We start from the raw sequence: 27260 nt of genomic DNA on the forward strand, positions 1-27260 counted from the left end.
CGATGAAGTAGGTTGTATTATTATTGTTCCCACTTTACCGGTGAGGTGATGGAGGCACAGAGAGACTGCGTAATGTCTCTGTGGTTCCACAGCTAGTAAATGACATGAACACTGACAGTTTGCTCCAGGACCCAATATTAACTAATCTTCTTTGGTGGACGCTTTAACTCTTCCCACCAATGGACATTTAGGATGTTTCCAGGTTTGCTGCTATAAGCAATGCTGCAATGAACATCTTGTGTACGTGCTTCCTTCAGCACATGTGAATGTTCCCCAACGGAAGAAGGAAATCGCCAGGTCATGGGGTTTCTGCAATTATTCATTTTAAAAGACACTGTTAAATTGCCCTCCAAAGTGGCTGTACCAAATTTTGCTCCCGCATACACTGTAACATTTTTAAAGGCTCAGCCTGGGGCAAATTCTGGGAACTGGAAGGAAATCAGATTAAACTTAGAAGGAAATCACTTCTTAGGGATTCAGATTGGTAATTCTAAAAGACAGTAATTAGTGAATTGTTTCCTTAAATATGTTGTGATTTGGAATGTCAGCTTTTATACACTGAACTGGGCAGTATATATTTGGGAAGGAGGGAGTGGGCAGAAGACTATAGCAAAAAATAAAAAGAGAGAGAGAGAAAGGAGAAGGAGGAAAGACTCAGCTCCTGCCCCCAAAATGCAGTTATTATTAGTAGTAGGAGAATGAATAGGATGGAATAGAATAGAATAGAATATTAGAGAAATGCAAATCAAAGCTACAATGAGGTATCCCCTCACACCAGTCAGAATGGCCGTCATCAAAAAGTCTACAAATGACAAACGCTGGAGAGGGTGTGGAGGAAAGGGAGTCCTCCTGCACTGCTGGTGGGAATGCAAACTGGTGCAGCCACTGTGGAGAACAAAATGGAGGTTTCTTAAAAAACTAAAAATAGTCTTACCATATGATCCAGCAATCCTACTCCTGGGCATATATCTGGAGAAAACTCTAATTTGAAAAGACACATATACCCCCATGTTCATAGTAGCACTATTTACAATAGTCCAGACATAGAAGCAACCTAAATGTCCATCAACAGGTGATGGGATAAAGAAGATGTGAGTGTCTGTGTATATATATATAAAATATTACTCATCTATAAAAAGAATGAAATATGCCATTTGCAGCAACTTGGATGGACCTAGAGATTACCATTCTAAGTAAGTCAGACAGAGAAAGACAAATAAACATTACTTACATGCAGAATCTTTAAAAAAGACACAAATGAACCTATTTACAACACAGAAATAGACTTACAGATGTAGAAAACAAAATTATGACTACCAAAGGGGAAAGGTGGGGGGAGGGATAAATTAGGAGCTGGAGATTAACATACACACACTGCTGTATACAAAATAAACAAGGACCTACTGTATGGCACAGGGAACGATATTCAATATCGTAATAACCTATAATGGAAAAGAACCTGAAAAAGAGTATATATATCTGAATCACTTTGCTGTACACCTGAAACTAACACAACCTCGTAAATCAATTATACTTCAATAAAAAAAGATTTTTAAAAGAATCAAATCGAATCGAAGACTGGAAGCAACTCTCTGGAATCTGGTTAGTAGTAGTCATAGCGATAGTCTAGAAAAATATAACTTTATTGAGCACAGTCTATGTGGGCCGATATTTCTGTCTCCTTGACATTCTCATGACAATCATATTCAATAGGTATTATTATTCCAGCTTTACAGGTGGAGAAGCTGCGGCTCAGAGTGGCAAAGTAACTTATCCAGGGTCACACAGCCAGTAACAGGAGAGCAGTGAACCTGGCGTGTCTGTCTCTCCCGCCCTGCCTCTTAAGCCTTCCAGCCAGGAGAAGGCCCGGGGGAGCTCCCTGCCACGTGCACGTATAGCCTCTTCTGGGTACCTGGAGAAGTGACACCTGTGGTGCTGGGCTTGCTGTCTTACAGGCCATCAGCTTCTTCACCAGAGACATAAACTACCTGTTTGAAGCCGTGTACAATGGGCCCCTGGCCTTGCTCAGCTGCTTACTGCTGCTAGCCTCCAGCATCGCCTCCTGCCTCACTCTTGGACCCACTGCGCTCATTGCCACACTTTGCTATCTCCTGATTCTACCACTGGAGGTAATGTCTTCCTTTGCCATCCATTTGATGTTGGACGTTCCCCATAACTCCTAGGGTTTTGGAATCTGGGGTGCTTCTTAATGGTTCTGTTGACTCTTGTTGACTGCTCATTCCACTGGGAGTAAGATTCAGCTTCAAGTCCTACCTCAAATGGTTCTCTGCCCACAACATTGGCCTAATAAGTAAGAGGTGAATCTGATGGGTGTCCACCTTGTAAGTTTCTGTGACAGATAATGCACAGCCTTTCCTCAATAGATATCCTTTGTAAGATTGTGGTTCCTTCTCTTCCACCCAGAATGCACTGAACATTTGGCTGAGCGCAGTATAAAGAGGGGAGAGAAGCAAATTGGCTACCAAAGATTCAGCTGAAATAAAATTGGGCAAAAGAGGAAGGGACTCATGGATCAGTGTGCTCTGAATTATTGAAGTTGAGTGTTTTCCTCCGTTAGCACAAGTACTCTGATTAGAAGGTGATTGCAATTGGTAGAGGGGTTAGAGTTCCAGGAGACAGAAGAGTCCCATTTCTGTTTAGTTAGCCACAGCCTGGCTTGGGACCCAGAAGAGAAAGCCCCTCCAGGATGTGTGAGGCAGGTACCCTAAGGCATGACAGCCTGTAGAGGCTTCCATTGGAAATCTTTCAGCAGGGACCTGGAACTTAGAGTCACAGTGGATTCAAACAGTGCAGGATGAGACACAGGTATTCACTCTGCATCTGGAGTTTACCTCTGGAAATACTTAGTTGTTGCACTAACCGCAGGCTGCACTCTCCTGCCCTTGTCAAAAGAAGCTCTTGCTGCTCCCTGACTGCAGGTCTTCCTGACCAGAACTATTGTGAAGATAAAGAATCACATATCTGAGGTCAGTGACAAGCGCATCTGTGTGACCAGTGAAGTTCTCACCAGCATTAAGTGGATTAAAATGTGCACGTGGGAGAGACTATTTGCAAAAATAATTAAAGGTACAGAAAAGCTGGCTTTCTGCTCAGAGCCTGGGGAGGTCATGGTGGACCCATCCTCTCGCCTTCCAGGGATTTCTTTCAAGCTCTGGGGCTTGGTCTGTGCTCTTTGGGGAATGTTCTTGTGATTAATTTCAAAACCTTAAAATTTTTTTCCAGACTTCAGAAGAAAGGAGAGGAAGCACTTGGAGAAATTTGGGTTTATCCAGAGCCTGACAACTTCTTTCTTTTTCATAAGCCCCACCGTGTGCTCGGTCGTGATGTTCCTCATCCATATTGGCTTACGACTGAAACTCACAACTTCAGTAGTGCGTGTTTGGGGTGCTTGTTTCCTCTCCCATATTGATAGAGAGTTTTCTCCCATGTCCTTTTCCAGCCCGTGCTCCTGAAAGATCTGAAGTTTTTGCAAATGAATAATACAAGTTGATTTTGATTTTCCAGACTTTTAGAGTCTGAAGCTTCCTTCCATCTCAGTCCACTGGAGAAATTGACATCCCTTGGAAAGCAGCTGTGGGCAGGGGGATGACAGAGTCATCTGGGGGTGCAGGGGAAGTGGAATGTGTAGTTAAAGCCCAGATGACGCTGAGGTTGAAAATCTTAAAGTGAGGGGTTTCTCTGATTCCCAAAATAGGGCCCTGAAATTACACTTCAGAGAGGTCTGGCTTCTCCTGTCTTTCTCTTCATGGTCTGAATCTGGCCTTGGGAAGCAGCAGCTGCCCTTTCAGGGTTAGGAATTCAATTCTTGGAGGGGAAGAGGACAGGGTGCTGCTCTTAGAAAGGTTGGAATCCAGAGAGGCCAGGAGACCACACCAAAGCAAGAAGGGGAGCCTGCAACCAAGGTCTCCTTCGTGCTCTGGATGGCAGCCACCTTTGCTTGGCCCTGGCACACACCAGGAAAACACCCTGGCAAGTTTGTGGGTGGGAGGGGGACTGTGTAAGGAGAACTCTCGGTGAGACTTTAGGGTCATGCTGCACTTGTACCATGCAAGATTAGACCAAAGCATTCCTGCTCTGCTGGAGTTTAGATTAAGCTGGACAAAGAAGAGGGTGGAGATGGGGCATGAATGGCATGAATTGGAAAGTGCCCAGGGTTCATCCCGGAGGTCACATTCTGGGATCCTAAGAGCTGGAAGTGATTTGCTATAGTCAGGGAGGGTCTCTGGGGGAGAGAGAGGCATGGATTAGGCTTGAAGCTTAGGGAGATTTTGAATATTCTAAAAGAAAAGAGCATCTATGGCAAAGAATAGATATGATTTTGACGGCAATAGTAGTTCAAAGCCATGTTGCCAGTAGACAAAGCTCTCTCATTTGTGTTTTTTCAGGGCTTGTCAGCTAATCCTGTACCGACTTTAGGGTTTTGTGTACTCTGCCAATGGGGAAACTGCACTTGTGGTTGGGGGGACCTGCCCAAGTCACAGGGTTACCCAGTAGCTTATCTGCAAAAGCGATCAGGCCTTCACTTGGCAACTTTAAGATGAGCGCTGTTTCCCCTACTTATCCCAGTCTCCCCAAAATACCAACTTGGCCTCTGCCACGTGAAGGGCCTGCTGGTTGGAAGCTACAGGGTCTGGCTCTGTGGCTTGAGGCTGAGAGATGGGGTCTCCGGGGGTGAGGGGAACAGCAGGGCTGTGACCCTTACCGCCTCCTCTCTGCCCCATCCAGGTCTTCACCACTCTGGCCACCTTGAATTCCATGCAGCTGTCCGTGTTCTTAGCACCCTTTGCAATCAAAGGCCTCACGAATTCCAAGCCTGCCGCGGAGAGGTTCAAGGTGAGTGGTCAGAGGCCTGGCTGCGCAGCCCTTGGCGTGGCGTGCTCTTCTGCCTTCACCACCGTGAAGCTCCTCGCCCACGTGACCCCAGGCCAGGGCGGAGTCCAGCCTGGGCAGAGCGGGACCGTCTCACTCAGTGACCTCCGGAGCCCGATTGGTATGGGGCTGGGAAGACAGGTGAGTCAGGCCGGCGCCCAGACCCTGGGGAGATCTTAGGAGAGTGGGTCCAAACCACATCTCAGGCAGGTGGCCTGCAGACCCTGTCCAGGTTTGTGTAGAGTTACCCTGATGGTTTTGCTTTTTAAAAAATTATATCGAAGTCTTGGGCTCAATCTCAATACCTCCTCTAGAAATAAATAAATAAAAACCGAATTACCACCCTCCCCCCCCACACCCCTGCCAAAAAAATTATATCTGTTGCTGGCATTTGAAAACCTGGAAATTGTATCTATAAACTCTGATTTCTGGATTCTCATGTATAATCAGAAGATCTGGCAACATTGGCCCCACATCCTCCTGTGGCCACAGCAGCCAGAGCGGAGATAAGAGCCACCCCAGGTGAAGTCATGGCATTTAAGTGTGGTGTCCTGCGGCCTCCCACGGTGCTCCATCGCACCTCCAGAGCTGTATCTTATCACTTCTCATCTTAGCAGTGGTTTCCTTCACTTCTTGACATTTCTGGTCTTGCCCCTACAAGCATCTGAGTTGAAAAACTCAAATTGAAACCAATTTCTAAAGCATTTTAGAGTCATCTCACTTAAAGGCGTGCAGTCCCAAATCCGTCTCATTCATTTGCTCACTCATTTATTCATTAAAAAAAAAATGATTGCATACCTATGTCCAGCCAGAAACTGAGAATACTGCAGTGAGCTTGACCCAGAGGGTCCCTGCTCCCAGAGGATTACAATCTGGGATTTCAAAGAAGCAATTCACAAGTGAATTATGGGGGGAGGGTATAACTCAGTGGTAGAGTGTGTGCCCAGCACGCACAAGGTCCTGTTCCAGTGCTTCCACTAAAAGTAAATAAATAAAAACTTAATCCCCTCCCTTCCCAAAACCAAACAAAAAATCAAATTAAAAAAAAGTGAATTAATGTTCAAAGAAGATAAGATCAGTTCACATGAAGAGCTGTGGTGCCAATAAAGTGGAGTGATGTTTGAAAGCATGTGTCAGGGAGGGCTGGGGCTACGCTGGACTGGCTGGTCAGGGAAGGCCTCTCTGCCAAGGTGACTTTGGAGCTGAGTGAGGATGATAAGGCAGAGGGAACGGCTAGTGCAAAAGCCCTGAGGCTGGAACGAACTTGGCTTGTCTGAGTAACACAAGACAGTCCTTTCCTTACCAACAGCCCCAAGAGCTCCCCTAACTTCTCAGTCGCTGTCACTGGGGGCCCTGACGCCTCCTTCTCCCCATTGGTGCTCTAGTTCTGCCCCACTACCGCCACCCCTGCCCCGCCCTGCCCCGCCCTGCCCCATCCGGTCTGTGCCTGTTTCCACCTGCAGGGAGGGCAGAGATAAGGAAGTACAACCTGGGCTCAGAAGGGTGGGGAGGGATGTTGGCTGAAGGAATGACCAGAGAGACAGCTAGAGGGCGGGAAGGGGGTGGGATGGATGTAGTTACCATGGAGATGAGGAGGCAGGAATGGCAGGGGTCAGGGCAAAGATCTCGGAATCTGGGCTGCCTCTGACCCTGGGCTGATCTTGGACCCTCAAGATCAAGGGGGTGTGGTGGAGTGGTGGTGTGGGGTGGCAGGAAGGGAGCTATCACCTGGGGACAAGTACTTACTCTCCAAGTCCCCTCACATCAGGGCATCTTCCACTCTTCCTGCATCAGCCAGCTAACTTTTCTGTAGGCGTGTCGTGGAGACCCCCAGGCTGGAAGGGGAAGGAATGATCTTTAGGGCTGGATTTCTTCTTTCTCCTCTGTGTTCCCTGGGGCAGTAACCCAACTCTCAGTCCCCTGTGCCCTTTGGCTCCTGAACGCTGAGGAGCCAGCTTTCCAGGGCAGGGAGAAGCCTGCCAGCCCTCAGGGAGGCTGCCTTCTTGCAGGTGCCCACAGGTAGGAGGTGAGCTGGCTGCTGGGGGCTGCTGAGGCTGCCCTCGGGGGCTCCAGACAAGGTCCCCGAGTGGGCACTCCAGATCACAGCTTCCTTTGTGCTACTTATTAAAAAAAAAACAAGTGAAAAATCACTGAATGGCGTAAAGTTAGATTGAGAATTTACTTAGAGCATTTGGGGGTCAAAGACTCCCTGTTTTTGTTCCCCATAAACCAGTTTATTGGTGTCGATTCACACCCAGATCTGTGTGCTTGTCACACTAACACATTAAGCCAGCATGATAATTTTTTTTTTAAGCACAGGAATGAAAGCCTCCACGTTTGGAACAGTGGTTCCCAAGGAGAGAGCTTGGAAAGCGAGGAGGGCTTTGTCCACACCAAGCAGGGAGATGAGATGGGGAAGGACCCATCGATAGGTGAAAGTTACGGCTCTCAGGTTCAGCAGTGGGCGCACGGATACTCACCATGTTACGGAAAATAGCTCAACAAGTAACTGCCAAACTAACTAAAACAAAATAAAGAGGGCCATGCAATGCCCCCTGATGACCGTATGCCTTGACCCAAATGTTATAATTTATCATATTCAATATACCTGAGGTCCAATTAGAAAAAAAAGGCCACTTTTTTGCCTTTTGAAAGCAGCTTTTTTGTTTTGCTTTTGTAAAAGGCTATGTACTCATTGTAAAAATTTCGGACAATGCGAAAAGATAGAGAATAAAAATCACTCAGCACTTATTACCTAGAGATAAAACCAAATGTCCAAAATGTCCGTAAGTGTCTTTCTAGATCTCTTTCTAAACGTATCTCCAGGTGGAGACATGTGAGCACAATTTGATCAATGCAGTAACACTTCCCACCCACTCTTTTTTAAAATATATTTTTATTGAAGTATAGTCAGTTTACAATGTTGTGTCAATTTCTGGTGTACAGCACAATGCTTCAGTCATATAGGAACATACATATATTTGTTTTCATATTCTTTTTAACCATAACTTACTACAAGATATTGGATATAGTTCCCTGTGTTATACAGTAGAAACTTTTCTTTACCTATTTTATATATAGAATATGCAAGTCTCAAACTCCCAATTTATCCCTTTTTTAAAAATTCAAATTAAAAAAAATTTTATTGAACTATAGTCAGTTTACAGTGTTTTATCAATTTCTGGTGTACAGCATAATGTTTCAGTCATACATGTACATACATGTATTCTTTATCATTATAGGTTACTATAAGATATTGAATATAGTTCCCTGTCCTTTATAGTATGAACTTGCTGTTTATCTATTTTATATATATGAGCCCACCTTTTGAAATAGTAGAATTCATGTAGTTCAACTTCTGTTTTTTTATAGACAGGGGGATGGAGACACAGAGAGAAGTGACCTGCTGATAGTCACATTTTGAAATATATGACCTGAAACAGCATCTCCCACGGAGCGGTGCACAGACAGACCTTTTTATTTTTAATAGTTTTAAATGAAATTTAATGAGAAAGACCATACATCAGTACTATGATTTGACAGCTGTTTTCACTTAAGATGATGCTAATGTAGGTTATATCCTTAGTCTACGTAAAATAAAACGAAAAATAACTCATAGTGTAGGTAGAATACAGCCATGAAAGAGTGCTGGTAGTCTGAGATTTGGAAAACTTTGATGTAGACCTAAAAAAAATTTTTTTTAAGTATATTTGTTTAGGGGGGAGGTAATTAGGTTTATTTATTTATTTGTTTATTTATTTACTGTTTTTGTTTATGTATTTGTTTAGGGGGAGGTAATTAGGTTTGTTTGTTTGTTTGTTTGTTTATTTATTATTATTTTTAATGGAAGTACTGGGAATTGAACCCAGGACCTCATGCATGCTAAGTGCACAATCTACCACTGAGCAATACCTTCCCCCTCCGATGTAGAATTTTTGACAGCAAAAACTAGCCTCTTCCAGTTGATGGTGGCTCTTCAGACTCTCATGGTTCATTAGAAGTTCATAAAAGGTTCATATGAGACCACAGGCAGGCCAGTAAAATGGGTACGTGTTCCTAGCGGACTAAAGAACTGAATCCTCCTCCCTCTCTTTCCTTTGTTTCTGTCCAGAAATTTTTCCTCCAGGAGAGCCCTGACTTCTATGTGCAGACATTGAAGGACCCCAGCAAAACACTGGTTATGGAGGAGGCCACCTTGTCGTGGAGAAAGACCTGCCCTGGGATTGTCAACGGAGCCTTGGAGCTGGAGAACGGACACACGCCTGAGGCGCTGACCCAGCCTCAGCCACCTCTAGGTGCTTTCAAGCCAGAGGACAAAGGGGACGGCTGGGCCCCAGAGTTGCACAAGATAAACCTGGTGGTGTCAAAGGTAGCCTCGTCCAGGCCATGCATGTCGGCTGCCTGCCAGACTGTTGGGGCCTGAGGTTGGGACATCAGCCCAATGCCCCACTAGTTCCTTGGCTAGAAACTGCCCTCTCCAAGATGTCCCTTTGAAATACAAAATTTCCATGGAGGGTGAATAGGAAGTCTTTCATATTTAAGTGTGACTCAACCGATCATCTAAACTTGTTTTGTAATAACATGACCCAGAGGGGCATGCTGTATGTGTGCTGGTATTTGGAAGGACCAAGGACAAGGGAAGGAGAGGGGAAGGCGACTAAACTAACATGCATTAAGTTCCTAGTGTGTGCCAAACACTGTCATGCATGTTTCAACCTCGTTATTCTGTGAACTCACATCATCCGGCTTCTCTGTAAGAGCTGGCTTCCCTGCTCTGTCCACATCTAGTCTCTTCTCTAGTATCTATTAATATCTAGCAAGATATCATATATATCAATGTCTAATAATAAGACACAGGATGTAGACATTGATTATATCTAATGATGGTTATATATAAAATAGATATTAGTATCTAATAGTAATCAATATTAATACTGATTGTTAATAATATGTGATATCAATAGATATTAGTATCTAATATCCACTATCTACTTCTGCTTTCTCCCTTGGTGATCACCTGCAGTCCATCAGCTTTAGTTTTACAGCTTTATTTCCATCTTGATGCTATTATCTCTAGCTTTCAAGTCTCTGAGGTCCAGACTCAACTGTCTATTTAATACCTCCTTTTCAATGCCTACCAAACATTTCAAACAAGACAAGACTGAAAAAGAACCCATTGCCCACATCTTCCCCATCTCAGGAGATGGCATCACCATCTTTCCAGTGGTCGAGGACCTAGAAGTCAAACCTGATTCTTTTCCTCTCCTCCCACTAATCCAGTCCATCAGCGAAGCCTGTCAGCTCTACTTCAATATCTCTCCTGGACCCACCCACCTCTCACTGGAGCCCTAACCCCAGCCACCATCACGCCTTATCCAGCTCCTCTAAGAGCCTCCTTACCAGCCTCTCCACTTCCACTTTTACCCTCTTACAATCCGTTACACACAGTGGACAGAGAGATCTTTTTAAAACAGACCGCTTCAAGTCACTCTCCTGCTTAAAACCTTCACTGACTTTCCACTGCACTTAGGATAGAGTCTAGGTTTCCCTGAGCACCCTGTCCACATCTGACCTCTGACGTCTTCTCCCATTCATTCCCTCCACACCCAGCTATTCTAGCCAACCTTGGTCTTGTCTCAGGACCTTTGCACTTGCTGTTCCCATCATGTGGAACCTCTAGATCCTCCTTCTTGTCATTCAGGTCTCAGCTGCAATGACACATGTTTGTAAGAAGCCTTCTCTGGCCAACCCTTCCAACATGACTGTAACCTCCAACTGTCTGTCATAGTAGCCAGTTTCATTTTACTTATGTCACATATCTCCTTCTGATATTATTTGTTTTCTTATTTATTCCATGATCTGTCTCTCCTCTCTAGAAATGTCAGCTTAATGGGAGTTCTTTTCTTCATTACTTGGTGTACAGAAGAGACTCAAATGACTATCTGATGGATGAATGAATGAATGAACGAATATATGTTGAATTCTGTGAGGCTGGTTTCATTACCCCCATTTTACAGATGAAGACACCAAGGCACAAGGAGTCTAAGTGACTTGCTCAGGATCACAGAGTAGCATAGATGCAGACCTGGCATTTGGGTTTCTTGCCCGAGAGGACCATGTGTCCATGCGACTTCCTTCCTTTGAGCTTGTCCCATCCCACCTGTAGAGACCAATGTCAGAGCTCATCTGGAGCTTTGTTTGTCTGAGGGGCCTTGGGAGTGTGTGTGGGTATTTTGTTTTCTGTTTGTCATTTTGTGTTCAAACACAGACCCGCCCTGGGCGAGTCATCTGTCCCAATGCCTGTCTGTCCTCTTTGGCTTTGCAGGGGACCATGCTAGGGGTCTGTGGCAAAATGGGAAGTGGCAAGAGCAGCCTGTTGTCAGCCATCCTGGGGGAGGTGAGTGTCTTGGGACCCTTGCACATCCACCCTTGGGCAGACCAGGCGCTCCCAATCTCCAGTTCCCCAAGGAAGTCACATCACCACTTTCTTCCCCGATGGGGTCTCAACCAACAGAGTTTTTACGTATTGAAAACAGTTGAGCACACACCGTGGTGGTGGTGGGGTGAGTTATGAATGTGCTTCCTTCTCCCCTCTGGCTGGGAGTATTGCCTGTCCAGCACCTGGAGGTCTGGCCTCATCCGTCTCTGCTTTCCCCACTCTGTGCTGTCATCAGCCAGCTACCAGGTGATGATCTCAAAGTTTAATATGATAATAAAAATCATCTCGTGAAGCCAAATTCAGAGTGGGACATGTGTCCCTTGTGAGGAAGCATCGGGAGTGAAACGTGGAGGGAGAAAGAAGGAGTGGGAGGGAGGGAGGGGATGAGGAGAGGAGGCCCTCGGATGGGATGGGACAGTCTCATTCGCACCCCAGCAGCAGAATTCACATCCTGCTGGGCGCCCCTGCCTTTGAGATCTGAACCTCCAACTGCATGGCCTGTGCATGTTCTTGAGGTCTGCTTTGTCTGCAGCTGTGCAGACATGCGGCACAGCCCCACCCTTTCTCTAGTTCCCCCTCAAAATCAAGCCCACTCCCCCCAAACATTTGAGGTCATATTGCACAGCTCTTAGGGAACACCACCATAAAATGGCTATAACATCTGGTATATGTGTATGGTCACCTCCCCATGGGGGTCTTGCCAGCCCTTCCCCACTCAGCCTCAGCCTCACCCAGTCCTGGGGCTCCTCTCTTTTCTCCTCCCTTCTTTCTCCGCCGTCTCTCCTACCTGCATGGTTGGGAGAATTCGCAGGTATCCATCCTTTACTGTGTTCCCCTCTCAGCTCTGCCTCCTGAGTGCCCACCACCACACTCATCACCTCCTTGGAATGTGGTCAAGTTGTCCACAGCAATTGTCTCCTAATACACCCATCTGATGGCTCATTTGTTTGTCCTCCACATGTGATGGCCTTTCCCCGACTTCTTTACAGCTGAGAAGAAGACTTCATTTTTTTTAATAGTAAAAATAGTTTGCATAGTACTTGCATGCCAGGCCCTGTGCTCAGTGCTTCCCATTTTTCCCTTCAACCTAAAAACAATCCCCTGAGGAAGGCACAGACATGAAGGTCAGTTTACAGATGAGTAAATGAGGTTGAGAGAAGTGACTTGCCCATGGTGGCCAGCAGGTGAGGGGTGGAGACAGGGCTGACACCCAGTTGGCACTTGCTTCTCATCACAGCTACGTTTCCCGTTTCCTGGCAGTTTCCCTTCAAGGCCACCTTTTTCCGTGGCCAGAGGCTTGTCAGTTTCCTCTTCGAATGAACCAATCGCTTGCCTTCCAATAAAGGAAAACAAAATGATATCATTTTAAAGTTTTGTTCTTATTAATCAAAGCCTGGCTTCACATCAGAAGTAGGAAGTGCAGGATGAGAAGGAGGAAGAAGCACAGGATGATGAGGTCCTGTGCTTGGGGTCATGGGCATAAGAATTATGGTCTTGATTGTTTTTAATGTATGCTTTTAAATTTATCTATGGCAGGGAGGGAACTAGCTCAGTGGTAGAGCACGTGCTTAGGCTGCACGAGGTGCGAAGTTCTGGATTCAATCCCCAGTATCTCCATTAAAATTTTTTTTAATAAAATAAAATTAACATATCATATAGAAAAGCAGGGAGACCACTAAAGACCCCTATACCCACCACTGAGATTCAACAGTTGATAACATTTGCATATTTGCCACATTTATGTAGAAACATATTTTGTAGAATTTGAAATTACAGAGATCATGACACCTTCCCCAATAAATACTTCATCATGCTGTCTGAAAAATAAGGGTTTTTCTACCTCATCACAGTGATGTTATCATGCCTAACAAATTAGTAATAATTCTGTGATATCTAGAGATGGTCAGAGATGGCCTGGAACTTTCCATCTCACAGTGAAGAGTAGGAAGGTGCTGCTTGCTCGGGGTTGGGGCTGGGGAAATAGAGAAGAAACAAAGTGTGGGGTGTTCTTCCTTGCAAACCTGGGATTCAATTGCAGCAGGAACAAGCCTGGCTCAGCTCCAACCACTGCCCCTGTTCTCAGGGCCTTTCCTCAGCTCACTGGTGGGCCTGGCAGGACCAGGTTAAGATCCCATTTACACTGGGGAGCCCCCAGGCTGCTGGGGCACACTGGGGCCACAGGCACTGCGGCTACTGAGCCAGGCAGGGCCGGTCCCAGGTCCCCTGGTCCTGAGGCTGGACTCCTTCTGCGGCAGATGCACTTGCTGGAGGGCTCGGTGGGGGTACACGGAAGCCTGGCCTACGTCCCCCAGCAGGCCTGGATCATCGCGGGGAGCATCCGGGAGAACATCCTTTTGGGAAGCCAGTATGATGAGGCCCGGTAAGCTTCCAGGAGGGGCAGGGCTGGACGTGGGGGGTGTGTCCTGTTTGGGGAGGGACCTCTAGCTGACTTGGCAACAGCTGACGCGGTGTGCTGTTGACAAAAATAATCGATAAACAACCAATGAGAAGAATAGAGAAGTGTTTTATGGGAGCTACACCGAGGACTAGCCCGCGAGCCTGCTTCCCAGATGACTGAGAAACTGCTCCAGAGAAGCAGGGTTTTCAGCAGTTTTATATCTTGTCAGCACAGACACCATTAAACAAGTCCGGGATACACTTCTTTGAGGTTTCAGAAAAACAGACTAGCACATACACTAGGCCCTTGGCACCTACCTGGGAAAGGGTCTTATCGAGGGAGGGCCAGCATTGGTGCCCCAGGAAGAGGGGCGTTTCATCTTTATTTTTAACACAGACATTCTTTACTTCTGGTCAGTGTGCCCTTTTCTTTCATAATTAACGTGGATGTACAATGAATGTTTGACAGGCCACAAACAGGCTGTTCTAGTGAGCATCAAATTCAAGTTAACTCATCTATAAGCCAGAATGACTTTCCCAGATCTCAATGTGTGAACATTTCTTTTATCAGTGCTCACTTGTATGCATCACCGAATTTCCTTCTTGCTGGGAAAGAAAGATTATTATCATATCCATTTTCCAGACAAGTCAGCTAAGGCCTGAAAAGGTTAAATAATTTGCCCAAAGTCACACAGCTGGTAGAATATGATAGACAGAATTTGAACCCAGTTGCTTTCAGAAACTTCACACTTAACTGTGATGCTCTACTGGCTCAAAATAACCCTCCCCTTTCAAAAACATTCCTTTAAAACTTCATTTGTATGAATTAATTCCTGACCCCTAAATTAAGAGGTAAAACAAATGAAGTGATGAGGTTGTGCAACGTAGGGGACCGGAGTCTGAGTTTGGGTTCCTGGCCCAATGCCCGCCTCCCATGCACATCCCTGCTTGCCCTTTGCAGCCTCTCCCTCCCAGGGTCCTGGAGGGAAACTTGCCTGAGACATGCACTTGGAAGCCATGAGTGAAGTCTGTGCAGTGGAGGGTTCAGGAAAACTGCCCTGAATGCTACAGCTGTGCTTCCAACTCTGGTGGACTCCGGCCTCCTTTGACTCTTTACATGATTTTGCAATGGGCCCCCAGTAACAATGCTTAAAGGCACAGCTATGTGGGTGTATAAACTAGTCCTCTCTGGCCGGCTGTCCTGTGGGTTCTTTGATATCAGGTCCTCTACCAACTCATAAGCCCTCTGCTTGCCCAGCCCCCACCTCCGCTGCTTCTCTTCCCAAATTCCCAGTTCCGCTTTGTGGCATCACCCCCATCCTGCACCCCTGTGAGCCTGACGCCTTCCCTTCTTACCTCCCACATCTAATTTGTCAGCAACTCTGGACGACTCAGCCACCTAAACAGCTCTTGTTTTTCCCTTCTCTTCTCCATCTCTGCTGCTAGTGCTGGTTCGTGACCTCCTGCCTGAACTGTTCCTACTGCCCCTGCCCTTGGCTCCCTGTCTCCAGTCTTTGGTCTGTTCCACTCTGTATCCCGCCTCCAGGGCAATCGTCCAAAAAGACGTCTTGTCACTGCTTAGCTTTCAGACGGATACCACTAAAAGGGTAGTTTTGAAATATCTGCTGAAGATAAAAATGCTCCAACTTTTGACTTAGAAAATCCACTGTCAGGCATTGAATGCATAGACAGTGTCACCCACAAACACCGATCCATGTACAAGAATATTTGTGTCGCATTGTTCATAGTAGCAAAAGACTAGGAACAACTCAAACGTCCAGCACTAGGGCACTGGTTAAATGATTTGTGGTGCATCCATATGATGGAATACAGTGGTGCCATTAACACAGTGTAAATCTCTATATGCTGCACACATACATATGTCACTAGATTATTTCTGAATAAATAAACTCTGTTGGTGGCTGCTTCTGAGGAAAGCAACTGAGGGTCAAAGATGTGAGGGAGACTCACTTTCCACTGTTTCTTCTTTTTGTTCTGTTCAAATATTTACCAAGTGCATTCATTGGATTGGAAGAAATGAAGGGAGGAAGGAACTGAAAAAAGCCTCCTGTAGCTTCCCATTAAATGCAGGATCAAGGCTAAATTTCTTACCATGGAATACAAGACCATTCCCTACCAAGCTTGGGAAGGCTGGAGGGCCTGCGGCCGGGCCACCCGTCTCTTTAGCTCTCTGTCCTTCCAGGTACCTCCGGGTGCTCCACTGCTGCTCCCTGCACCGTGACCTGGAAATCCTGCCCTTTGGAGACATGACAGAGGTGAGTGAGAGGCGAGCACCCCACCAGCTCTGCTGTGACTGTTTCTTTGTCATGGTGTTCTGGGGTCCCCAGCCCATCTCCCTGGGTAGGTAGAGGAGGGACCCCAGCTCCTCCTTCCTAGAGCAGCTCAAGTTAGCTTTGCAGATTCTGCCTCAGAGCGTCTCCCACCGAGGGAGGGAAGTTGGGGGTCATCTGACCTTGGGAGCTGACAAAGAGACTATCTTACCCCATGAGGATGGGGGGTGACCTCAAACTCCTTCTGAAGCAAGAGTGGAGACTCTCTGAAGATAAGAAACCTTCCATCCAACCCCTGGGCCCCATCCACCCACCCTGCCCCTCTCTGGCCATGTCGATAGGAGTGGTAGCTGTGGCCCCACAGTGGCAATTTGAGTTCTGACTGTTACATGTTCCTGATAACTCGCCTTCTTTCATGGCTGTAGCCACCCTTAATCCACACAAGACCTTTGTTAAGATCAAAGCAGTACTGTTGTCTTGATTTTATCATCGAACACTAGCCCAGTAATCAGTAAGGAACACCTGCTCTATTCACGGCACTCCTCTAGCAACTTGAATGCACTGTCTTGGGTGAGCCTCAGATAACCCTAGGAGGCCAGTTCTTTTGTCATCCTTCCTTTAAAGATGGGAGTGTACACCCTTGAGGGCAGAGCGCGCAGTTGTCTTGTTCAGGGTCGTGTCTTCAGTAGGAAGTACATGGTCTGGTCTGGAAAGTGCATCAGTAACAGTACTGACCTCGTCAGGGTGATGTGAGGTTTAGGGGAGGTGACGCATACAAAGTGCTTTGAATAGTGCCCGGTGTCAAGCAGGTGTAGCTCTCATTAAAGGAACACAGTAGGCATTTATTAAGTCTCTGCTGAGTGAGCGACTAAGTCGGGAAGCTGAGCTTTGCCCAGGCCAAGCTTATCCATGGTCACATGGTGGTGAGCTGGAGGCAGAGCAGTGACAAGAGGTCACCCTGCTGCTCTTTCAACTCTGCTTCCTCTCTGCAGGGAGGAACCCGGGTAGGACTTAGCCCCCAGCTGCCTTGTCCCCAGAGCCTGACTGAGGGGTGGGCCAGCTGGCAGCTGCCGGGGGTGCTAATCTGCTAGGCGACCCCAGACACGCTGCCCAGTAACTCTGTTTTTCCCCCCTGACTCCTGACATAAGGGGTGTCGTATAAGGGGGCCTTTCCCACGGCGGCCACGGCAGGGCTAGCCCAGCCATCACAGCCCTGCCCTGTCAAGTAGCTGCACATGGTACACATGGTCTTAGGTGACAGCGCATAACCCAGGCCCATGGTCTCGCCAGCAGATAGGGACAGTCACTGGAGATTTAAAACCTGAATGAGATGTAAGAAGGTGCTGTTTTGGGGGAATAAGTAATTTATTTTATGAACTAAATTGTTAAAAGTGTAATATGTCTCCTGAGAAACTGACAGATTGAGAAAAATTGTATCAAATTGTGAATTACAAATTGTATTAGTGGAAAATCAGTTTTTCATATCCTACTGAGCAGATTTTGAAAAATATTTTTGAAATGTCAAGGGTGCCAAGTCATTAGGGGTCCAGGAGCGTGTTCTCGGCGGGGTTCGGTCTGTCCATCTGCCCACCTGGCTGGAGTGAGCACACCTGGCTGGGCTCACCCTCCAGACCTGGTGCCTTTGGCTTCCTGTCCACAGATCGGGGAGCGGGGCCTCAACCTCTCTGGGGGGCAGAAGCAGAGGATCAGCCTGGCCCGGGCCGTCTACTCTGACCACGAGCTGTACCTGCTGGATGACCCCCTGTCGGCCGTGGACGTCCACGTGGGGAAGCACATCTTTGAGGAGTGTATTAAGAAGGCGCTCAGGGGGAAGACCGTCGTCCTGGTGACCCACCAGCTGCAGGTAACTGCCCTTCCCGGGCTCTGGACATGGTTGACGGAGCAGGCAGCTCCTCCAGCCTCTGCCTCTCCAGTGTGATTCAGTAACTGCCCCACTGCAGCCGCCCCTTCCGCTCAGACCTACCCAGGGATTCAGGGACTGTTGTGAAGCAAGCACTTGATTTCCTCTGCTTTCCATGTGGAAAATATAGGCTGGTAAAAACTTAGAGCAAATTTTAAGGTCTCCTGCATCTTCAAAATCGTAAGGGTGGGCCACTGCTTTTGAAGTTACAAAAAAATTTAAATGCAAACAAACAAAAAAATAACACATTCTCTTAGAGAAGAAACCTTCCCCAAGTCTCCCCTTTTTCCGTCAAGTGCACACTGTGTCTGCTGCTGCCTCCCACGGGCCCTTCTCCTTAGATGGCTTCATGCTTGCTTTTGGCCTCAAGACCCTATTATTATTTCTCCTTCTTCTTCTATTTTGGCTTTACTTTTTCTTTTTTTTTTTGGTATAAAATATTTAAGACATAAAAATGGGCTAGAAAATAGTCTAACGAAAGCCCACACATCTGCCACCCAGATGACACGGTCCCACATCGATGGCCCTCGGATTACATTCCATTTCCGCCCTCCTGCCTCCCTCACTTTGCTGTTCATTGTTCCCTTTTAAAACATATGTGTGGCTCTCCAGACAGGAGCAAGTGCCCTTTTGCACATTTTAAGACTTTATATAATTGATATTTTACTTTGCGTATTCTTCGGTAATTTGCTTTTCTGCTCAACATTATATTTTCAAGAGCTTCCATGTTGATACGTGGAATGTCATTTCATTGTCACTGGTCTACTGTTCCAATATCTGAATATTCCGGAATTTATTTCTCCAGGATGGACAGTTAGGTTGTTTCACAGTTTTCACTTTTACCAAAAAAATGCTCCAGTGCACATCCTTCTGTCTGTGTTTTGATGCACATGTCTGAGAGGTCTTTTCTTAGGGTAGCGTTTTAGGAGTGAATTGGCTGGTTCATAACTCTTCAAAAATCTTTAATTTTACTAGATACTGTCAGCTTGTTTTCCAAAGTAGTACCAATCTACAGCCCCCCAGCCCCAGTTTTATACGGGTTCCCTTTACCTCCAGTCATCACCGACACTTGGGGTTGTCCAGTGTTCACATTTTTACCAGACTGGCGGGATAAAACATTGTATCATGATTTAAATTTGTGTCTTTCCTTTGAATAGTGAGGTAAAAACATCTTTTTGTATGTTTACTGAAGACTTTATTTCTTCTGACTTTTCAGTATTTAGAGTTCTGTGATCAGATCATTTTGCTAGAAGATGGGAAAATCTGTGAAAAAGGAACTCACAGTGAGTTAATACAGAACCAGGGGCAATATGCCCAGCTCATCCGGAAGATGAAAGCGGAGGCCACACAGGTGATTTCCGCCCCGTCCCTTGCTCACTCCTGATGGGGAGGGGCACCCCTGCATTCCCGGCATGTGCTCTCTCCCCAGGGCACGCTGCTGGGCGTAGCTAAGGCAGCCGAAGAGTCTCAGGTGGAAGGTCAGGCCCAGACCACTTGCCAGGAAGAGCCTCTCAATGAAAATGCTGGTAATGATGCCGGGAATAGGATAAGAACCTCTTCCGGCCTGCCTGCCTGACCTCCAGAGGCCCTGACCTTTCCCCCTGCACCCTAGACCGGACCATGTCCTCACCAAACAGGATCCCAGACATTACACATACAGGTTACAGATCCCAGTAGTTGACCAGACCATGTTCTCGCCAAACAGGATCCCAAACATTACACATACAGATTAAAGATCCTATACCCACAGGGTATGGAGGCCTGAAGCATCCAGGAAGTGAGTGTTGTTGGGGGAACAGCTGAGGGTGTGCAGAGGCAGAGACAGGATGGGGATAGTTTTGGCCACGAGTGGCTCAAATGTAAAACTTTTCAAGGCATTGGGACATTCATTCATTATACATTTGTTGACAGCAAATGTATTGGAAATCAGAAATGATCTAGGCCCAGTCTTGGACATCCAGAAGCTTGTGGCTTTGCTCTGTTCTGAGACAGAGTAGCAGAACAGAAAGGCTTCCATTTCTGAAGTAAGACAAATTCTGGATTTGAATTCCAGCTCTGCTGTGCACAAAGCTGTGTGAGCTTGGCCAAGCAACTTAAACTCTCTGAGCCCTCATTGGCAAAAGTGGAGATAACAGTGCTTACTTTGCAGGGTTGTAGTGGAGATTAGATAGGGTCAGGTGGAGGGAAGCCCTCAGCACAGGTTCCTGTCACCAGTAGAATCTTCAGCTGCAGAGATCAGAAACTGATTTGGGCAGAAAAATAATTTATTGGCAGGAAAGAGTGTAGATGACAGAATGAAAGGAAAAGTTGAAGAACCAGGCCTCAGCAATTTTGGGGTCTAAGTAGCGGGAACAGGTGCAGAATCCTTTTGAAGAAAACCTACTCCAGGGAAAGGGAGGGTATAGCTCAATGGCAAGAGTGCATGCCTAGCATGCGCAGGGTCCTGGGTTCAATCCCCAGTACTTCCATTAAAAAATAAAACAAATAAGCTTAATTACCTGTCCCCAACAAAATTTAAATAAAATAAAAATAAATAAATTTAAAAAAACCCTACTCCAATTGTTTTCCATTCTGGTATAATTCCCCTAAAGAGTCAAATTCCATAAGGCAAGCCCTCTTCCCTAGGAAAAACTGGGGTGTTGCTATTAGAGGAAGGAAGAGTGTCAGGCAGAAACAACAGGCATCCCCTACAGTGCTGTTTCCTGTTATTGTTGTGGTTGTGATTGTCATCAGCACCATCTACTGATATCTCTAGATACTGGTCCCTCTGCTCTGCTCTAGGCCAAAAGTCTGCCGGGGCTGGTGTCACAACTGTTTCTTGAGGAGTTGTCAGATGAGGAAACAGAGAGGTTAAGTGGTTTGCCTGAAGTTGCACAGTATTGTGATGACAATTCTTGAACCCAGGTTTTCTGGCCCCAAGTCATTGCTTTCTTCATTTTCTCTTGCCATCTTTCTCTACCCATCAAGATCTTGAGAACCCTAGGCCCTCCAGAGTTTATGAATGGCTAGGGATAGACCCCCTTTCTAGACTCTGGAATCCAGGCAAAGGTTACCTTCAGTAGTCTTCCATGGAAAATCTGCTGGTTTGAGTCAGACTTGGGTGAGGCACTGGGTGGAAGCCAGGGCAGAGGGCTTTGCAAGGCTCCTTTTGACCTGGGAAGGAGATACAGGAGATTGGGAGGCATACTGTTTCATTCTTCTTTTCCCTGAGCCAGGGCTGGAAAATCAGCTCACCAGGAAGGAGAAGATGGAAGAAGGGTCCCTGAAATGGAGTGTCTACCACCACTACATCCAGGCAGCCGGAGGTATGGTGAGGCCAGCTGCTCCAGGCCAGGCCAGGACCCTCTCTCAGACCAGCCCTACCCCTGCAAGGTCTTGTGAGGCAGAGGGGTGCAGAAAAGTCATGCCATTCATGAGTTTAACATGCACAGTTTCATCCAACAGTACTCAGTTATGGTAACCCTACCACCATAGTCAATGCTGCAAGTTAGGTTTTCATGGGTACTTGTACTAAAAGGTACCTGGCATTAAAAAAAATCAAATATGGTGAGACATACAACATGTAAATTATTTTCACCAAGGGAAACATTTATACTCACAGATCCCTTGAAATAGGCATGGCAAGCCATGCAGAGCCACATGGGAAACACCAGGGTCCATCAGGAGGCAAAAGGGGGAGAAGGGAGACCATGCTTCAGAGACTTTATTGGGTCTTTTTGTGGGAAGAATTGGGGGAAGCAGGATAGGGGTGCTGAGTAAGCTTGGGGTTGGATGGTTTGAATGATTTTGGGGGGCTCTGGGCTATAGCGGTGGTCCTAGTTGTCTAATACTTGGTCTTGGGGTAATTTGGGCAGGAGGAATATTGGTTTGATGAAAAGACGTGGTTGGGAGTGTGAGCTTTGGACTGGTTGGTTTATATATCAAAGATGTGCCCACAGGGAGTCATTTGCTGTCTCTAGGAATTAGCTAGCCCTAAGAGGAGCAGGCTTTCCATGATGAAGACCCCAAAGGACACCTCAGTAAGAATACAGAAAGTAAGAAAATATAGTCCATATATTTTCTTGAAATAAAGAGTGCTAACAGTCCTCTTTATTTCAGTGTTTTTCAAACTGCAGGTCCTTACCCACTGGTGGGTTCTGAAATCAATTGAGTGAATTGTAAGTATCAATGAGAATAGAAATGAGAATAGAATAGAAAATATTTGCATGCATTGCAAAGGTAACATTGGTGAAGCTTTCATTTTGGTATGTATTAAACTGTATTTCTGAAGGTGGATGGTGATTAGAAGTTTCCTTTTATTAAATGGTGAACACTACCAAATCCACACGCATATAACTGTACAATGGTGTACACACAAAACCAAGTACATGATCCTGTACTTTTTGAGTAATTTAAATTTTGAGAGTCACTGTGACTCCACATCAGCTCTTTACTCTTCACTGACTTTGGATCCTAACCCCGGGCCAGATGTGTCTTCTCTCTAGCTGTCTAGGGGATGAAAAGGTAGACTGTGCAGAGGAGATCGCCACTCCCACCATCCCCACCATGGGCATCCCTGTAGGGCCCGGCCAGTGCAAGGGAACAGCAAATATTTGTGAACTGCATGAATGAATCAAGAAAACAATTGATGGGTATTTACAAAGTACCTATTGTGGATCAGGCTCTGTGCCAACCTCTGGAGGGGTGGGTGTATAGAATCTAAGAGCCCACCCTGGAATCTGGCTGGAGAATGATAACACGTGTGTCCAGTAGCAGCGAGAGACATCCCTCTGACCAGGTATAGTCTCGGATGCCATCAAAGAGAGGTGGTCCTTGAGTAGAGCTTAAGGAAGGGTGGAATTCAGGAAAAGGAATGTGGGCATGGGACTGGGTCGGTGGACAGAGTGCTGGTGCAAGAGGTAGATGCTAAAGGAGGGGCTATACCCTGGGTTTTCCCATCCTTGGCTTCACCACTCACCCACTCTGTGACTGTGCGCAAGTTACATCCTCTCTTGGAGACTCAGTGGATGGGAATAGGAATTCCAAATTCAGAAATAATGCATATATTTAGTACTATGCCTGGCACATGGTACACAGTAGTACATACCACGTAAAAAGGAGCTGTTGTTATTTTGAACATTGAACCCTCAGGACCTGCGTAAGGGGAACTGACCTCTAGAAGACTGCTTCTATACCAGGCACTGGGCTGGGTGCTTGACACACATTATCTCGTATCATCCTCAGAGCGGCCCCATGAGTCTGGCAGGACTACTATGACTATTTCATAGGCAAGGAGGTGGCGTGTCACTGACATTTGGTACCTTGCCCAGGCTCACATCGCTTTTAAGTAGTAGAGCTAGGGTATGAACCCAGGGCTTTCTAACCTCGGAACCCAGCTCTTTCCAATCGTCTAAGGTGTCCAAAATGGATAGGGGTCAGGGAGATCCAAGGGCCTGGGATGGCCGTGCACCTTCTTATGGCACCTGTGTGTTACCCCCTTCTCCCTCCCCAGGTTACCTGGTCTCTGCCATGGTTTTCCTTCTCTCAGTGGTGATGATCTTCCTCGTAATGTTCAGCATGTGGTGGTTGAGCCATTGGTTGGAGCAGGGCTCAGGGGTGAGTGCCATGGGGGACTGGAGTGCATTTCTGTGGGCTTGTGTGGAGTTGGGTTGCTTCTTACTCCTCAGGGCCCCTCAAGCACGGGTTAGGGAAGCCCATGGCAAGCCCAGTGCCTGCCCTTGCCAAGTGGACAAATGGAGCTCTAGAGGGAACCAGAACTCTGGGGCTCCCTCCCATCTGGCCACCTGTGTTCACAGAGTGGCCACCTAGGCAGTCTCGCTGGAGCAAAACCAAGAGGTTTCTGTCCCCAGACAGCTCCCCAAGAATGCTTTGCAGTCCACCTAAGTGACTTTCCTTCAGCTGGAGTTTTGCCTCCTTGTTCTGTATTACTTAAAATAAGATTTCATCTCCCCTGTGGGTGGCTGGGAGGCCACAGCAAAGATGCACATGGCCGGACGTTAGTTAGAACAGGGAAAACAAGGTTTTATTTAGTCACTCCTGCCAGTGGTGAAACAGCTGAGCTCCATTCTGATTTGTGCAAGAGGGGATCTGGGCTTTTCAAAGGGCGAATGAGGGAGGAGGGAAAGCGGGGCCCCAGTAGCTCAGAGAAGTGAAACAGTACAGAAGGCTGGTAAGCATCAAGGCCATTAGGCCCGCTGTGTCTGCGGCCAGCGGGCGGTCCATCCTCCCAGAGAGACTGGGAGACCGGGGCCCTGCCCTTCCTGATGATATTTCAAAGGAATGGTTCTCCGGTCCTTACAAGAGATGCTTCTGATTGTCCCCATTGCAGATGCCAGTCACAAGTCCAGACCTTTTGTACTTCTGATGGATTGGCTATAATTTGGGGATTCTCAGGACGTTACCTTTGGGTTCAATAATTTGCTGCTAGCATGGCTCAGAGGACTCAGAAATACTTTTACCAGTTTGTTATAAGGGATCTAATAAAGGACACAGATGAACAGCCAGAGGAAAACATACATAGGGTGAGGTCCAGAAGGGTCCATAGTGCAGGAACTTCTGTCTGCATGGACTCGGGGTGCATCACCCTTCTGACACATGGGTGTGTTCACCAATCTGGAAGCCTTTTGAAGCCTGTGCTTTAGGGATTTTTGTGGTGGTTTCAATACATCTGTATAATTAATTATTAACTCAATTTCCAGCCCCTCTCTCCTTCCCAGAGGATGGGGTAGGGCTGAAAGTTCCAAGCTTGGACCCATGGCTTGGTCCTTCTGGTGACCAGCCCCAAACCTGAAGCCCCCAGGCACTGGGGAGCTGGTCTCTAAAGTTTCTGACTCCACCTTGGCAGATTCTAGAAATACCTGGTGCCGTCATCTCATTAGCTGCAAAAGACACTCATTGCTCCGGAGACCCCAAAGATCTTAAAAGTGACCAGAATCAAAGGTCACTTATTACAACAAAAGATGCTCCCAGCACCCGCAGCACTTAGGAAATCACAAGGGTTTTAGGAGCCCTGTGCCAGGAAATGGGGACAAAGACTAAGCATATTTCTTATCATACCACCACCCTTATTCTTTCTTGAAGACCAACCGCAGCCGAGAGAGTAACGGGACCACTGCAGACCCAGGAGACATACTCGACAACCCCCAGCTGCCCTTTTACCAGCTGGTGTATGGCCTCGGTGCCCTGTTCTTGGTCTTCATAGGGATCCTGTTCTCATTGGCTTTCACCAAGGTCACGGTGAAGGCGTCCACGACATTGCACAACAACCTCCTCAGCAAGGTACGGGCCCGGGGAAGTGGGCGTGGCCACAGTCTGAGACCTGACCTTGCCCAACTTTTTTTTTTTAAATTACTAGACAATTTTTGGGGGGAGCAGTTTTTGGTTTACAGAAAAATTGAGCAGAAAGTACAGCGATTTCTCACATCCCTCTCACCATGCCCACAGTTCCTCATATTATTAACACCTTGCATCAGTGTGGGGCATTTGTTACAACTGATGAGCCAATATCGATTCGTTATTACTATTGACTGAAGTCCGTAGTTCACATGAAGTTTTGCTCTCTGTGTTGTACGTTCTGTGGGTTTTGACAAATGTATACTGGCATGTGTCTGCCACTAAGTATCATACAGAATAGTTTCCCTCCACCTATTCACCCCTCCCTTCCCCAGACCCCTGCCAACCACTGGTCTTTCTTGCTGTCTCCAGACGTTTGCCATGACACTTTATGACTCAAATAATTATCATTTATTAATAGTCACAATGCATCTTCCTCCTCCCTCCCCTTTCCTTTCATTCTTTCCTTTACTTTTGGTCTTATGAGATACTATTAACCTTTATTCACTTTGTTTTGTGATATGGCTTAAGGACTACACGGGGAGGAGGTGGGGGATAGCTCAATGGTGGTAAAGCGTGTGCTTAGCAGGCACGAGGTCTTGGGTTCAATCCCCAGTACGTCCATTAAAAACATAATAATAAATAGATAAACCTAATTATCCTGCGCCCCCAAAAAATAAAAAATAAAGAACTACGTGGGGAAATGAAAGTGGTCAGTTGGTCAGCAGGTCAGTGCCCTGAGTCTTTAAGAAATGCCTTCTGTAAAGAGCGTGGCTGTGCTGGGGGTTAAGGAAGTCTTGAGAGCCCTGGTCCTGTTAGGGTTTTGCCATCAACTACTTGGGCAACCTTGAGCAATCACTAAGCTGCTACCCCTTCTCTGGGCTTCAGTTTCTTCGTCTGTAAAATGAGAAGGATGAACTGGATTGTTGTTAGCCCTGTGCTAGTATGAAATGCTCTTTGATCTCCAAAGGGCCTCATATTCACTGCTTTTAGTGAGGTTGGGATGCCATTTTCAGGAAGGGGCAGTCAAGGTTAAAATCTACCCAAGGTTCCGTCTTCTGCAATCGCAGTGGAATTGCTGCTGCTAATCTTTGATGATGCTGAGTGAAAATGGTCCCATCTGTAGAAAAAAGTAAGAGTTGGTTATTAATGGAACACTTACCAGGAGGCAGGTACTGTTCTGAACACTTTCAATGTATTATGCCTTTCTTCCTTTTTAAAATAATAGCTTTATTGAGATATAATTCACATACCATGAAATGCACCCTTTTATTTTATTTTATTTTTATTTTTTACTTTATTGAGTTATAGTCAGTTTACAATGTTGTGTAAATTACCAGTGTAGAGCACAATTTTTCAGTCATACATTAATATACATATATTCATTTTCACATTCTTTTTCACCATGAGCTACCACAAGATCTTTTTTTTTTTAACATTTTTTATTGATTTATAATCATTTTACAATGTTGTGTCAAATTCCAGTGTTCAGCACAATTTTTCAGTCATACATGGACATATACACACTCATTGTCACATTTTTTTCTCTGTTAGTTAGCATAACGTTTTGTGTAAATTTCCCTGTGCTATACAGTATCATCTTGTTTATCTATTCTACAATTTTGAAATCCCAGTCTATCCCTTCCCACCCTCCGCCCCCCTGGCAACCACAAGTCTGTATTCTCTGTCTATGAGTCTATTTCTGTCCTGTATTTATGCTTTGTTTTTGTTTGTTTGTTTGTTTGTTTGTTTGTTTGTTTGTTTTTAGGTTCCACATATGAGCGATCTCATATGGTATTTTTCTTTCTCTTTCTGGCTTACTTCGCTTAGAATGACATTCTCCAGGAGCATCCATGTTGCTGCAAATGGCATTATGTTGTCAGTTTTTATGGCTGAGTAGTATTCCATTGTATAAATATACCACCTCTTCTTTATCTAGTCATTCGTTGATGGACATTTAGGCTGTCTCCCCGTCTTGGCTATTGTAAAT

At 46.2% G+C, this 27260-nt stretch overlaps 1 protein-coding gene across 1 annotated transcript in view; it reads left to right on the top strand.

Moving 5' to 3' along the window:
• Positions 1–27260, top strand: part of ABCC11 (ATP binding cassette subfamily C member 11) — a 57600-nt gene that overhangs the window by 13138 nt on the left and 17202 nt on the right. Inside the window, exons 6-19 of the mRNA XM_010982624.3 lie at positions 1956–2129; positions 2940–3087; positions 3244–3392; positions 4747–4854; positions 9002–9259; positions 11216–11287; positions 13585–13709; positions 15930–16002; positions 17678–17881; positions 19155–19289; positions 19368–19464; positions 21154–21243; positions 23430–23533; positions 25019–25216. Coding sequence (XP_010980926.2) covers positions 1956–2129; positions 2940–3087; positions 3244–3392; positions 4747–4854; positions 9002–9259; positions 11216–11287; positions 13585–13709; positions 15930–16002; positions 17678–17881; positions 19155–19289; positions 19368–19464; positions 21154–21243; positions 23430–23533; positions 25019–25216 — 1935 coding nt within the window. The remainder of the gene's footprint in view (positions 1–1955; positions 2130–2939; positions 3088–3243; positions 3393–4746; positions 4855–9001; positions 9260–11215; positions 11288–13584; positions 13710–15929; positions 16003–17677; positions 17882–19154; positions 19290–19367; positions 19465–21153; positions 21244–23429; positions 23534–25018; positions 25217–27260) is intronic.

This window comes from Camelus dromedarius, chromosome 9 (assembly GCF_036321535.1).
Source record: "Camelus dromedarius isolate mCamDro1 chromosome 9, mCamDro1.pat, whole genome shotgun sequence".
In the NCBI taxonomy this organism is placed as follows: Eukaryota; Metazoa; Chordata; class Mammalia; order Artiodactyla; family Camelidae; genus Camelus; species Camelus dromedarius.